This window comes from Myotis yumanensis, unplaced genomic scaffold (assembly GCF_028538775.1).
Source record: "Myotis yumanensis isolate MYYU_CA2020_CCGP unplaced genomic scaffold, mMyoYum1.0.hap1 SCAF_5, whole genome shotgun sequence".
In the NCBI taxonomy this organism is placed as follows: Eukaryota; Metazoa; Chordata; class Mammalia; order Chiroptera; family Vespertilionidae; genus Myotis; species Myotis yumanensis.
In genome coordinates this window covers 15,935,531-15,951,276 of record NW_027223756.1, presented here as the reverse complement: position 1 = coordinate 15,951,276, position 15,746 = coordinate 15,935,531, and the positions used below count along the sequence as shown (strand labels likewise).

Genomic DNA, 15,746 nt, shown 5'->3' with positions numbered 1-15,746 from the left:
TTAAATTTCTATAGAGAATTCACAGACTCCTCAAGAACAAGCACCAAAACCTAGAAGTCCTCAGACCCAGTCTAAGAAATGGTAATCCCACTAATGCAATTGCACTGGTTTTTTTTTATCTGATGAATGTATCAGGCTAGAAGAGACTTTCCTTGTTTTTCTCCTCCAACCATGTTTAAAACAGCCAAAAGAGCCCTGGGTCAGAGTTAAGGTCAAAATCCTATGACAAACGGGAGAAAGACGAGTGCTTCAGCATTCCCCCAAAGCAGTTGGAAGCGTGGGATGGAAGCTATTAAAAGAGCAGTTCTGCTGAAAGCCACTGCCTCCCCCTTACCTCCGCAGAATCAGCCACGATGTAGAGCTCCACGTACTTCATGTAGTTCAAGTCTTCCCTTTTTATCTGGGAAGGAGAGACAAGCAGATCAGAGCCTGTAGAAATGGTGACGTGGCCTCATTTCAAAGCAGTGGTGCTAGTTGAATTTTGTACGTGGGCACTCGGGCCAGCTCCAGCCTTGGTCGCCACCGCCCTCAGTGCCCCCTCCGCCTGCCATGTTGGGTACCGCCGGTAGTTGCTCTGGGACACTGGGTCCTGTCCTCTAGTCCCAGCTGCCTAGTCCAGGAAGGTCAGAGGCCAACACACTGTGTGTGGGACATGCTGACATCAAGTTCCCCCAAACCATTTAAACCACATACCTCTATAAGAAAACGAACACTTTGGGCATCAGGTTAAGAGGCTATTCAAAAACAGGAAGTACAGGTTTTTCCCCCTCACATTGTGAAGTTTCTGAAATTAGCATCTCAGAGTATTTTAGGTGTAGTAGTGTTTTCCCCAAAGCATTAGTCTATCAAATACAAGGATAACCCACACTCAACAATGACTCAGAATGAAAGAAAAAGCTATTTACTCCTTTTAGCCATCTCCCTTTACTTCAGAATTACCCCTGGCTCCAAAGTAAGGGCCCTCAGAGGGGACAAGCCTATCTCGAGGTGACTCCGGCACCGAGAACTCACCCGGTGAGGTCGTTTCTTGATCTGGTTTGTAAACTGAAAGCCCCAGTCCCTGCTGGTGTTTCCAGAGTGCTCGAACCCACAGTTCCCGGGAGGCAGCTTGAGATGTTCAGATCTGTAAATAAGGTGGTGGCCCCCACTGTCGGGGAGGGGCTCGATGATGTAGCTGAGGTTACTGTTCACCACAATCAGTCCTCTGTCAATAGAATAAATAGAATCTCTGGTTAAAGACTGAGGCCCTGGAAGAGTCCCTTGCTCAGGACTCAGTTTCCCCACATGCAAAATGGCACAGTTGGTTGTGATCACTGGTTCTTTTTGTTTGTTAATCCTCACCTGAGGATATTTTTTCCATTGATTTTTAGAGAGAGTGAAAGAGAGGGAGGGAGGGAGGTGGAGAGAGAGAGAGAGAGAAACATAGATGTGAGAGAGACACATTGATTGGTTGCCTCCCACAGTGCCCTGCCGATCAAACCTGCAACCCAGGTACATGCCCTTGACTGGGAATAGAACCCGCGACTCTTCAGTGCATGGGCCAACGCTCTAGCGACTATGCACAAGGGCCAGGGCTAACCACTGGTTCTTAACCTTATTATGGAGTCATGCACCCTTTGGCAAAAAGCTGAGGCAAGCTCAGACTTCCTCTCCAGAGAAATGTGCATGTGTGTAAATGTGGTGCACACTTTCAGGTACTAAAGCTTATCACAGAGAAGCTCGAAGGTTCTAAAAAGGCTGGATCAGGCACGGTTAATAGTTACAAATGTGGTAGGACCAGGTTTCCAAAAAGCTTCCCAAACCCAAATATGGCATTGGTAGGTCATAGGTCAAAACTTTACGGACTCAGTAGAAGATGGTATGCTGACCAGAGGAAGAACACTGGCCTGGAGGTGAGACCCACGTCCTGGTCTTAGCTCCAACATGAAATTGCCCAATGCTCTTCCACAGACTCTCTTAAATAATTCTGAACCTCAGTTTTCCCAGGTGCAAGTGCAAATGGTAATTTACTAACTCGTGGGGACTCTTGGGATGATTAAATGGGATGACAAGTATCTTTGTCCTTGGAAACCAGAGTCGGAGGCATCACCAGTGGCATTCCTTCTAGCCCCAACTTGCCCATGTCAGCAAGGCAGCTCTTTGGTAAAGCGACATCCACAGCCAAGAATGTGTGTCTACTCTTTCTCTTGATTATAGACACTAGCTTTGAACGCAGAATAAAGATATATTTGTTCATCATATCTACTCACTGAGCCCTTACTCTGTACTAGATGTAATCTAGACATGATCCCTGTCCTCGAGTAATTCGCAGCCCATTGGAGGACAGACATTCATTCCACAAATATTTCCCGAGCCCCTGCTATGGGCCAGGCATCCTGCTAGTTGCTGAAGATGGCATAGCGAACAAAATAAACAAAGTGCCTGCCCTCACGGAGCCTGGGGTCTGGACAGGGGAGTAAATCACTACGGTACAGAACAGAGACAGCAAGGTTTCATCACCCAACACTGATGGATTGGACGCAGCTGCCTGAAGGGCTGCATCAGGGAGGTGAGAAAGAGTGCTACGACTTATTATGGATCACTATTGCAAATAATCAGTGGAAGGGTGAGTAGCCCTGGCCAGTGTGGCTGGAGCATCGTCCCAAACACCAAAAGGTCACGGGTTCAATTCCAGGTCAAGGCACATACCCAGGTTTTAGGTTCCATCCCCAGTCAGGGTATGTACAGGAGGCAATCAGTTGATGTTTCTCTCTCTCCCTCCCCCTCCCTTGTCTCTCTAAAATGAAAAAAAACATACCATCGGGTGAGGATTAAAAGAACTTAAAATAATCAATGGAAGAATGAGTAGAAGCCGATTTGCCATCCTTGATGCAGTGACATGACTACAAGGAAATGCACCCAGGACTCCGGGGGAGGAAGAAACCCAGCACTGAGCCCAGGGGCCCCGACAGCATTTCATGTACTCCAAAACCTCAGGCTCTCATCCATCCAGAAAATGCACAAGTTAAATGATTTCCAAGTCAGTCTTTGCCACTCCAAGTTCGAAGGACCTCTCTCTTCAGCTGTGTTGGCTTCCAGCCCCACCCGAGCGCCTCAGGACCCCCACGCAGGTTCTGCCCTTTGGGGAGAGCCTGTGATGCTCTCAGGAGAGACAAGCCAGACTGATCAGCAGCAGCCCTTCCTGGAACCATGCCTGCCTGACCTCATTCCGGGTCCGGAGCCTGGCGGCTTCCAGGCGGCCTCACCCAGGCTGACACAGCAGTCCCAGAGCTATCCTGCAGCTGCCCGTTGGTGGGACACCCAAGGTGCTCCCTGGACAGCTAGGGGTGGGAATGGGGCAAAGAGCAAGGGTCACATCCGCTCCCAACCCCCAGACAGGAAAGGGCACAGGGCAGAGCTGCTACGGGCATCCTGTTCCCAAACTATCTCTCATCTCGGCTAACCAAGGCCCTTCCCGTCACCTCAGTTTCCCCCGATGGCTATGAACTTTGCAAACACAGAGGGCTGGACTACAGACCAGCTAATGCTAGTGTGTAGGTCAGGTTGGGCTGTGGAGATAACACCCAGTGAATGGAAAGTTCCAGGTAGGGATTGGGGCAAGTTCCAGAGGAGCTGACGGGGCATCACTTGGATAGGCCTCTGGGCCAAGTGGACAGAGACGATGCCAAAGTTTAGTGCAGGGTGAATATTAATAATCACAGTGATTATAAATGAGTGAGCCTTTGCTAAGGACCGGGCACTGTGCTGAGTATTTCACTCAGCACACCAGCTTCCATGATTCTTACAAACATTATCCCCATGTGCAAATGAGAAAACTAAGACTCAGAGAGATTAAATAACCAACCCAAACTCACACAGGTAGCAAGGACCTAAGCAATCTGGCTCCAGGTCCCACGACCTTAACCATGACCTCATTTGCCTCTGTCACAATAGCACTGTAGAGTGGGTCAGAAAGGTATCCCCAGGTTACAGATGGCTACAAATGTCGGGCACCAGCACCCCCTCTGAGGGGCCATTACCCAGCCGGCCTATCTAAAGTAAGACACCATCTTTCTTATTTCATTCCCCATCAACACTATGAGGTCCCATTTTATAGACGAGTAAACTGAGCCCCAGAGAGATTAAGTAACAAGCTCTCATGAGATTGGGGCCAAAGATTTAAGGTCTGGTAGATTCTGAACACCATGCCCTTAACCTCTACGCTGTCTCCAGCAGTGAGTTCCAAACCTATGGGTCAGAGTTTGCTAGGATCAGAGCTCGCAGAGTTCTATACTAGAACATTCTATGGAGTGCATTATAAATACAAATGTAGGAATCTTGGATTCTACAAGCCTGGGTATTGGAACTTAACAAGTCCCGCAGTAATTCCTTGCACAGCCACACTTGGGACTGCAGCCTGGAGCCCAGGCTGGGCAGCAGGGGCCCAGCTCTCACAAAGCCCCCAGTAATTCTGTTTCAGGGAGAGAGCAGATGACAATCTGAGAAACACAGGCTCAGAAGGACACCGGAAGTCCTCCCAACAATAGGACTCTGTGGCCCTCCCCTCCCCCCGTTGTGGCCCCTGGTGACTCACCCCATGTCACAGTTGCAATCCTCCCAGACTGCCCGGGGTCGGGGATGAGGCTGGCACAAGTCCCAGCACCTCACAGCCAACCCCAGCTTTGACAGCAGGGGTTTTCTAAGAATCTAGTTCCTGGAGCCCTCCCCCGTCACCACCCTCAGGTCCTGCTGGCTGCCCTCCTGTGAACACTCACCAATTGTTTATCCTTCCAGCAGCCTCGGTTGATCTAATTTGCTAAATATAAGCATGGCGGAGCTTCACCAGGGGCATGGGAGGGGGCCCGGCGGCTGGGACCTCACAAGCTATTCTCCATTCCGCTCCCCATCCTATCCCTCATTGCTAAGCGCTTGATACAAAGGAAATTGCACAGAGGAACCCTGGCAGGGCAGGGCAGGTTGACAGCAGCCGATTGGGGTTTGACCCCTGAGTGACTGCAGGACTGGTCCACTGGCATCCTTTAAGGAACTAAGCAAGACTGCTTCCTGGGAACTTGTCCATTCAGAGCTAAACCCAAGGGGACACACCCTGCCTCCCTACATCCCCAGCGGCCCTAGGAGGTAATCTCCATTACCCTTCCTTCCTCCCCCTTAACCCCAATTTGCATCCAAGTGAGAAGGAGTTAGGAGGAGCTTCAAAGGTGGCATAGAAGGGAGGAAAGAAGGCAGACAGGTGATGTGCTACCCCCGGGGTGGCACATGTGAAGAGCATGACCTGGGGTGAGGCACGTCTGGATTCGAACTCTGGCTCTGCTATCTCCTAGCTGTGTGGTAAGTCACTCAACAACGCTGCCCATCTCCCAAGGTTGCTATGATAACTGACGGAATAGGCAGTGTTTACTAACAATCCACGTAACATTAAAAAGAATAGCATATATTACACAGGGAGGGCACAGAGCATTTTATTTGATAGCCATTCGATGCATGTGTATGGAGAACCTACAATTGTCAGGAACTATTGCAGGCACTGGGGATGCAGCACGATGGGAAAAAAGGTCCCCGCTCTCAAGGAGGTTGCACCCATCACCCAGTGATGTCACTATTGTGCCCATTTTACAGGTGAGAAAATTTGAGGCTGGAGAACTGAAGCAAACTGTCAGGTTTTGAACTAGGAATTGTCTGATTCCAGTCTACACATGTCACAATTTAATGGTACTCCCTCTGAGGGCTTACTCTGCGCCTGACTCAGAGGTAGCACTTATCCTCCATTCTGCATAAGGAAGGCCAGGTATTCAAAGGAGAACGGGCTTTGCCACTCCTTGGTAGAGGCAGGCCGGTATAGACTGGCTGTCTGCTTATGAGCCACCTCCTTCTGTGCCAGGTGCCACCTCCCTGAGATTCTGCCCACTCTCTCTGCAGAGCAGAACTTCCAACGCTGAAGGAAGTGGTCTGGTCTACCCTCCTTTATCAGGTGAGAGGAACCAAAGCCCAGAGAAAAAGGAACTTGCCCGAGGTCACATAGTAAGTTACTGTTGGGGCAGGGGGCAGATCCCAGGTTTCCTGACCAGGCTCATTGCCTGTGGCGGGGCCCAGACACCATCCCCAAACCCCTCCCAGGACTCAGCAGCCTCCCAGGCACCATCTATAGAACCGAGTAAGGACCATAGGGAGGCACCAGCCCCGCCAAGACAAAGCTAAGGAGAAAATGAAATAGGGAGAGGAAAGCTCAGAGATCACATGGCAGGAGATGTGGAGCCAGATCAGAAACTCAGGTGCCTTCCAGGCCGTCATGCACCCTTCCCATGCATACGCTTCTGTTCATCCTCAGCCTCACACGGAACCGAGTCCAACCACAGTGAGTGTGGGTCTTAGAGTTTTGAGGACGGGTCTGTTATAAGAGTAATGCATCAAATAGATCACTCCAGATGACCTACTGTGTGTTTTTGACAGACTTTAGTACATAAGAAACTATACCAGAAATTAGTACATAAGAAACTATGCAGCTATTAAAAGAATGAGATAGATCTATGTATGCCTAAGACATAATGTTAGATTGAAACAAAATTAAATGATGGAAAGAGACTTGACTTGGGGTGGTGAACACAATGCAATATACAGATAATTATTATAGAATTGTACACCTGAAATCTATATAATTTTATTAACTAATGTCACCCCAATGAATTCAATTAAAAAAAAAAAAAGAAATCAAATCAGTGTAAGGAAATTGACTATAGAGTAGAACTCATGAGGACAAGATGTGGATAGATAAGTATGGAACATTTGAGGTCATCTATTAATTCTACAGAATTTGCTATGTAAACTTTGTGATTTCTACTCATTTTAAATACAATTTTTTGTTAAATGGAAAAAAAAATTACAGAATGGTAAGTATGGGGTAATCCCATTTGGATTAAAAAATAATATATATGTATAACATACATACGATATACACACAATTATATATTTCAATTATATATACACCCAACAGTGATTACAGATGGGGAATGGGATTGGTTGAAAGGGTGGACAGAAGAAAGAACTTTCACTTTTTTCGTTTTACACTTCTGCATTATTTGAATGTTTGACACACTAATTAATTATGTAATGACAATTCTTAATAAGCAGTTTCTTTAAAAATAAGTTGACCAATCAGATTTTTAAAAATATTTTTACTGGAATCAATATCTCTCCTCCTGATGGACAGTGAGATAGGGACACACACACTCACACACACGCAGTGCCTTCCACGTCCCACAGGTTCAATCAAGAACATTTCCACCCTATGCTGCCTAGACTTCTTCACAAATAATCATCGCTCCTTACATTTCTACTCTGTGTTAGTTTGCCAAGCATCCTGTGGACATTTAGAGGATGAGCTCTTCATTGGAGACAGACTTGATGGGTATGGACACCCATTCGTAACAAAATGCTGTAGCACATCTTTTTAGGGGTGTAGCTTATAAGTATCCATAGCTTCCACTCAATTCTCAAAGGGGTCAGTGGCCCAAATAAGATGACAAAAGCACTTCATTACATATCTATGTTCTTTTTTTGCAAGGAATATTTCTAACAGGACACACAGGACACTGATAACCATGCCCACCTTTTAGAAGGGAAGATTCTGTAAATTCAGGGTAAGAGACCTACCTTTCATTGTACACTCTTGTACTATCTGATTTTTTTTTTTACTGTGGTCATGTATTACTTCTTCAATTGAAGTAGCTCAAAGAACTGGTTGGAGGGAAGAGGGGGGTCTAGCAACCATCTAGAAACTCAGCTGAATTCCTCTGTATCTGAAGAATCCACTTGGTATAAGTCCTACCTACTTTCTCCAATCACAGGAGCATGTTTCCAGGACAAGCTCAATTGCTAAAAGATTTTTCCATTGCGACATCGCTTTATGAGCCAGGGTGGGGGTGGGGGACTTGAGTGTTACACGGGTCTGAAGGCTGCAGCTGCCGCAGCTGCTCCTTCCCGAGTCCGAATGGAGCCATCTGGCACGAGTCTCCAGCTCTTAAATCAGTCGAGACCACAGTCACCCTTGGTTGCTTAAGGTGTGCAGTGAGACGGCTGGGAAAGGAAGGCGGGTGGACCCCACCAGAGGGAAGCATGCAAAACAGAAACACATGGGCGGCTCACCCGGTCTCCCCCTGTCAGCTCGGCTGCGGGAATGATTTACAAGAGGCCAAGCCAACTTCCCACCGCTCCAGACCAAGGGGACAGAGGAAGAGGCGGAGAGATGCAAGTCACACCTGCATGCTCCCTTTCCTGCTTCTTGGGAAAGACGGTTGTTTACTTGCGGACTGCAGGTGGCCTTGGCTGGGCCTGTAAACACCACCGGGAGGCCAGTTGGCTTGGCTCAACCAAGACACTTGAGTAGGGGGACTGGAGGCCACGGTTATGGCCCAGCCAAAGCTTGTTTCCTGCTTAATTCCCACCGGCTGACTCACCACGAAGCCCTACAGAGCAGACATGGTCCAATTTATAAACAAACACGTGGGATCTGCAGCCTTGCATTTGCATGTGGGCCTTGGTAAATCTGAGCAGTTTCACTGTCATAAAATGGTGTAAGACGACAATAATTGCATATGCCTATACAGTTAACATAGCACATCTCATTCTCTACCATGCCAGTCATTGATGCCCATTTTACAGAAGAGAAAATTGAGAAAAGTACTCTTCAATGCCTGTCTTTCCACCATCTGTGTAGGGCATGGGCAGAGAGCAAGCACTCACTATTAATATGCTGAATAAAAGAAACAATTATTGAATGAGTCAGTTGGCAGAGAAGAAGGGTACACAGTGGAAAAACCTACTGGATCGTAAGAGGCAGTCATGTGCATATCTTCCCAATTCTGCCTGCAGTATCGTCATGCTGTCTACTTTAAATTGCTCATGGTGGGAATAGCTTTACCAGCATATTGGCAGATGATACACATCAGGGCTTTTTCTTTTTTCTTTTCTATAGAGACAGTGTATTAACACATTAGATATAGGTATCACATTAAAACCCAGGAAATTAGCCTGACTGGTGTAGCTCAGTGGTTGTGCATTAATCTGTGAACCAGGAGATCACTGTTCGATTCCTGGTCAATCCTTAGTAGGGTGTATACATGAGGCAGCCAATCAATGATTCTCTCTAATCACTGATATGTCTCTCTTCCCTCTCCCTTTCTCTCTGAAATCAATAAAAATATATATATTAAAACAAAAAAACAGGTGTTTTCAGCTCATCTCTTTTCCAAAAGAAAGGGAGTATGGGAAGAGTCTAAACAAGTGGTATTTACTACTTCAGTATACATGTACAGGTCCTACTATATGCAAAGCACTCAGGTAGGCTGGAGAAACAGATATTGGAGATAGAATTTATACTGTCAAGGAGCCTACATTCTCAGGGACAAACTGTACTGGGCACACTGGGGGATCTTGGTAAAATGCAGATTATAACCCAGTAGGTCTGGGTGGAACCAGAGACACTGCATACTGAACCCGTTCCCAGGTGACACTGGCCCTCTGCAAGCCACACCCAGGAGGCAAGGATCGAGGAGGTGACGGGGTGCTCCTATGTGACAGCCAGTTGTACACATTAGGTATCTATTAACCCATCTAATGAGGATGACACTAGGAATATAGTCCCTTTATCCACATTTTACAAATGAGGCAGACCATGGAGACCCAAGGTCACCCAGCAGGTAAAGGGCCACTTGCTCACACCTAGGTAGCCTGGCCAGGAGAATGAAGAGTCACTCTCTCCCCCACGTGCCTCCTAGGCGGAACTTTTGAGTTAACTTTCTGTCTTGAACATTACCCTTGCTTCTCCTTTCTCTTCCCGTCCTCTCTTTTCACTATTGCCTATTTCATATTTTTGCCACCTATAAGTACTCTACCAGCGAAGAGCAAAGCGGAAGTGGGAATAAATGCTCCAACTCAGTTTCAAGTGTGTGGACCCCATCATTTATATTCTACATTTTGATGCTTTGACATCTGCTCCCAGGGTTAGCCAATTCCTTGAGACAGTAAACTCGCCAGTGAGCATGCATTTCAAATGTGGCTTTCATCCTCCGGGCCACTATCCCCCTGCCCTGTTCACCCCAGGCCAGGTTCCAGACAACTAGGGACAGCCCCTGAGCCCCAGATCCCATGGAAATTATTGAAACAAATCCCAAGCCTTGCCTGTTCCTTCCTGCAGAAGCCGCAATAAAGACTCTTGCCACATCTCCCTTTCTCTCGCTGCCTCCTGACTGACCCCTGTGCTTTCGGTATGCCCCCCCCCCATACATGCATACACGCACGCACGCATGCACTCATGCATGCATGCACAGTAAGCCCCTCTTGGGATCTTGAGTACAGCCAACTATCTCTTCAGGGGAGTCGTCCCTCTCCTGCTCCGATGCTTCATCATACCTGAGTATCACTGAAACTCAAGAGCCTCAAGTTCATTCCCAAGCTCGGCCCTTCTCACAACTGGCTTGCATGCACAACCAATGGACGGCTTCTCAAGGCCCCTCCCCAAGGCCAGCCCTGCTGTCCTGAGAATCCCACTCCTGGGAGAGAGCCAGGTGTCCCCCAGCACTGTTAGGGCCTCTTACCTCATTCCTCGGCAGGTGCTGAGCGTGACACTGGATTCTTCCGCCTTCCTCACCGTCCCGTGGTAAAAGCAGTGATCCTAGCCAGGAGAAAGGGGAGGTCAGGCCCAGCAATGTTAACATCCCGTGAAGGTCACGGATGATCATATTTGTAGCCTAACCTGACAACCTGCGGACAGCTTTCCAAGCCTCCACTTTACTTGATCCTCATCATAGTCCTGGGAGGTGGGATGGGGCAGATGTCATCGTCCCCAAAGAACAGATGAAGAAGCTGAGGCTCAGAGGAGCACAGAGGTTTGCTGCAGGTCCCTCTGCTAGTGCAGGACCAGGATTTCAGAGCCAGTGCAGAGTTCTTTCCATGATATTGGCCACAGGAACACTGGCTTCTGAAGAGCCTGTCTCCCCACTAGAGGCACCTGTGACCCCCTGTAGCAGGGGTGGGGAACATCCAGCCCTCAGGCCATGTAAGGTCCGTGAAATCATTTGGTCTGGCCCTGCCAACTCATTAGGAGTAAGTTAATGAAATGTTTGACCAAATATAGCAGGCTAATTTTTAAGTTGATAATTTTGTATGGCCCACGAATGATGTTATAAATGTCCAAATGGCCCTTAGCAGAAAAACAGTTCCCCACCCCTGCTCTATAGGGTTGAAGAGCGTCCCCCCAAAATTCATGTCTACCCAGAACCTCAGAATGTGGTCATATTTGGAAGAGGAACTTTGCAGATGTAATTAAGTTAAGATGAAGTGATACTAGACTGGTGTGCTTTTAAGAAGAGGCAGGGATTAGAGTGATGAAGCTACAGGCCAAGGAGCACCAAGGATGGCCAGGAGCCAGCAGAAGCTAGAAAGAGGCCAGGAAGGATTCTTCCCTAGACTACAGAGGGAGCGTGGCCCAGCCGACACCTAGATTTTGGACTTCTAGCCTCCAGAACTATGAGGGAATCCATTTCTGCTGTTTTAACCTCCAAGTCCAGGGTGCTTTGTTACAGCAGCCCCTGGAAATGGAGAGACCCCAGCTTTTCTGTACCTCCCTGAATCCCTGCGTGCCTGAACTTGGCACCTACATCCGTGGACGCCAGAGGCCCGATGCTGCTCTCTAGTCAGTGTGTCTCAGGGCCATGTGGCCTCCCAACCCAGCTGGATTCCTCCGTGACTATAAACAGCTGTGGAGCACTGCTGTGTGCCAGGCCCCGGGTGAGGCCCCAGAGACACAACAATGAACAAACAGAGCTCCAGCTGCAGTGGGACTCACGGTCTGGTGAGAGCCAATCTTAACGAAAAAGCCACACAGAGATATAATTACAAACCAGGAAGAGTGGCTCGAAATAAAGGTTGGAGATGCCAGCAGAGGGGTTTATAAGTAGGGCAAACAGAGCATTTAAAAGGCAAACCAGGACACTGCTGAGAGGGGTACAGAGGGTGCAAACCAGACAGAGGGTGCAAACCGGGACTGTCCTGGGCACAGTGAGGGGTGGTAACAAAGGGCCATCGCTACAAGCTCCTTCCCAAACTGGTTGAGAGAGAGAAGCTGGTCAGAAGAGAGAGAAGGTAACCTCCAGGGCAGACCTAGGTAGGTGTTAGGAAGGATATAAACTATGTAGCTGCTGGAAGCTTCCTCCCCCACCCACCACAACACCCTGGGGCTGAGCAGTCCCAGCAATCCACCAGCAGGATGTTCCTTGGTACCCAGCAAGGAACATGTGACATAGGTGACAGCGACCCATTCGACCCATTCTCTGTCTTCTCTGGCTCCATCTCCTGCCCAGGGCTATTTAATTAATAGCTTAATAATTAAACTTGAGCATTCAGGCCAGGTTTAAATGCAAGCTCCATACCGACCAGCTATGTGAACAATTGCACAACCTCTGTCTGACCTCAAGTGCTAACTCCAGGGGTGAATGCAAGGTTACTGGCCCAGGGCAGCCGGCAATAAACATTAGTGATCCTTTGTCAAAGGCAGAATGTGGCCTCGAGGGAGCGGCAAGCCCCCCAACGGGCTGAATCTTTGGCCTGTGCTGTGCCAATTCTATGCCCTGCCCAGCTGAGCCATGCAGCCAGGTCACAGTGGGCGGGCCAGGCTGGCACTCTACTCAGGGTCAATCTCAGTCCGGTGCTCTTTCACCTGCTCAGACACAATCTGCTACCGGCAGGGTGGCTCCTCCCCCATTCATGCCCAGGCAGTCAGGAGGAGGCAGTTAAGGATTTGAAACAAGTCAGATCCCGACCTTTAGCGGCGCACAAAGGAAAGCCACTGTACCAGGGACATCCTGCAGCACCGGTGAAAGAGAAAGGTGGGCACGACCCTCCTTCCAGCCAGGAGCCCATCTACTCTCAAATGCCAGCCTGCCACATGGCTTCTCCACCTATCTCCTACTACTCCACTCCACCCGACCCCCCCCCCCCCCCCCCGCCCCGCTCTTGTGAGACCTGGAGGCACATTGTCAGCGTTTAAGTTCTAAACCTGGTCCTTAGAACTCAGCAACAAGGCCATGGACTCCACAACCCAGAATCATTTGTGGGTAGAAGAGGGGGTCGAGCCTGTATGGAGTAAATGGGGCTCACAGATTTTGGAGTGATGGAGAGTCAAGAAGTTCAGAAATATAAAGAGAACTCGGAGCCAGGGCTGGGCATGAGAGTCCTGGTACCTCCTCCACTGGACCTGCTCACTGCCTGGTGCTCTCCGAAACAGCATCCCTACTGACTTGCAGCATGCCTTACATTTCCCAAGGGCTTTCACACATGACGTCCCAAGTGTACTGTAATAACGCCTGCCGTTCAGCGTTAGTAACAAGGGATAACATCCACCCAGCTTTTACTACTGGATAAACAACTTACAAAGCCTTATGGGGTAGAAATACTACTCCCATTTTTTTAAAAAAAGGGAAACTAAAGGTTGGGGAGGTTTTGTCATTCACAGGCCACACAGCAGAATGAAGATTAAAACCCTAGCAGGCTGACTTCAGACTCCATGCTCTGCCTCTCCCAGCAAAGTGCATACCAATTAACTTGTCAAAACTGTGATCTTCTAGCACCAATGGAAACTTGAGGTCTAGTCTCTCAGCCTTGCCATTTGCTGGTTATCTGAACTGAAGCATGGTACTTTTTCTCCTCTCGCAATTTCCTCATGTGTAAAATGTGGCTTTGCAAGAGATGTTTATAAATTCCCATAAAATCAGTGCTTCATCTTACCCTTCCACAGCCCTGAGAGTCAGATCTTAGCATATCTAATTTTCAGAAGAAGAAACTCAACACTAGTGTAGTCAAAAGGGTTGTTTAAGGTCAAATAGCTAAAGCCAAAACTAAAACCCTGGCTTTAGACCCCAAACGCTGTAACTCTTTCTATTGGAACATATTCACAGACCCATTCCCCCAGCGATCTGACCTAGATTAGGGCTGTAGCCTACAGCCTAGCGGCCCAGCTGATGAATTTGATAAGGTTCCCAGAACTCCCGCTGCCCCAGGCCAAGTTTGGTAGTAGAGTGTGGTCCTCAACTTTTGGGTCAAATGCAGCTAAATGGTTCATTCTATTCCCACTTCTCTTTGAGTCTTCAGCTCCCAAATAAGAAAGCTGACTGGGAGCCCCATGGGGCAGGGTGGGGGCTTTGCTGTAGCAGGGGATGTAAGAAAACAATAACTTCTGCCATACTTGGGTCAGCAAGACCTTTAGGGAAGAGGGGCATTCTGGGATTAAGGGCTGGTTCTCTGCCTAATTCTGAGAGCACAAAGAGCAAGTAAATGAATAGTCATGAAGTCATCTCATTCCTTCTCAGCTTCTCGGCCGGACAGGGCAACCCTGAGGGGCTTTCATAGCAGGAAGCATGAGGTCACGGCAAACTTGTGCACTAAGACCCTTTCTTGAGCTGCTGGTATATCAATGCAGAGCCCAACTCAGAGGAGGGTGCTTTGTGAGGTTGGCATGGCTAGGACTTTCGAGGCACGCCTGTCCCCTCCCTGCCTTCCCCAAGGCGGAGAACAGAAATCTTAAGGAAGGAAAGACTTTTGGCCAAGGGGCATTGAAGAATATGTGTGGACACACCACAGCTGGACAGCCTCCTCAAAGATACAAAGACACAGCCAACTTGCCTGCTACCTGCTACCACACATCTAGTGTCCCTTTCATCATTCAAGAGTAATCTGATAAAGTAACCCGAGTTGGTAATGACTGACAGTGGCCTGTGCTGCTATCTTCACGCCACATCTCCCATCTCCACATGCCACTCAAGTCCATTATGTCCCCTGCCAGAGTCCACCTTCCCCTCTCCTTCAGCCCATCCCATCAGCCCAGAGTCTGAGAAGGGTCACTGCAACCCAGTGTTTCAACCTGGGCACTAGTGACACGCGGGGCCAGGTAATTCCCTGGGGGGAAAGGGGAGATTGTCCTGTGCTGTAGGTTAGCAGCACCCCTGGCCTCTACCTTTTAGGTGCCAATAGCATCCACCTCTTGGCCATGACAATCAAAACTGTCCCGACATTGCCGAGTGCCCCCTCCTTTGCTGGCTCAGATGGTCAAACAAACAAATAGTATATTTTATGATAATTACATTGAATTAAAATTGGTATAAATCATCGTGAAGCATATTTTCTTTGCTTCATATTAGTTACCCGCATATCAACAAAAGTTTAAGTAAATGGATGATTGAAAACAAAATCACTCCTGATTGAGAACCTCTGCTCTGCTCTGAGCCTATGACTTTGCAGTGGTTATCAACCTTTCTAATGCCGCGACCCTTTAATACAGTTCCTCATGTTGTGGTGACCCCCAACCATCAAATTATTGTCGTTGCTACTTCATAACTGTAATTTTGCTACTGTTATGAATTGTAATGTAAATATCTGATATGCTATATGTGTTTTCCTATGGTTGCGACCCACAGGTTGAGAACCGCTGCTTTAATGCCCCCTGGTAGGAAGAGCAAGCAAACCATGAAATGTGCATGATTCACTACCTTCAATGTTCACCAGTGGGTTGTGAAGCCAACTAAAATGTATCCATCTGAAAAACCATTTTTTAAATGACAAATCTTCGTGCAAACATCTGTACTGAAAAACTACTTTGAGGGGGAAAATACCCAATATGGATATAGAAGCAAAATAAGAAAATCTTCATAACCTAAAGTCACATTAAAAAAGACTACAACCCTGACCGGTTTGGCTCCATG

General features: G+C 48.1%; 1 protein-coding gene across 1 annotated transcript in view; it reads right to left on the bottom strand.

Annotated features, from left to right (window-relative positions):
• ADAM19 (ADAM metallopeptidase domain 19) overlaps nucleotides 1-15,746 on the bottom strand; it is a 79,237-nt gene that overhangs the window by 29,451 nt on the left and 34,040 nt on the right. The window contains exons 5-7 of the mRNA XM_070414514.1: nucleotides 10,590-10,666; nucleotides 1,012-1,204; nucleotides 335-400 (exon numbers count right to left, since the gene is read on the bottom strand). Of these exons, the coding sequence (XP_070270615.1) occupies nucleotides 335-400; nucleotides 1,012-1,204; nucleotides 10,590-10,666 (336 nt within the window). The remainder of the gene's footprint in view (nucleotides 1-334; nucleotides 401-1,011; nucleotides 1,205-10,589; nucleotides 10,667-15,746) is intronic.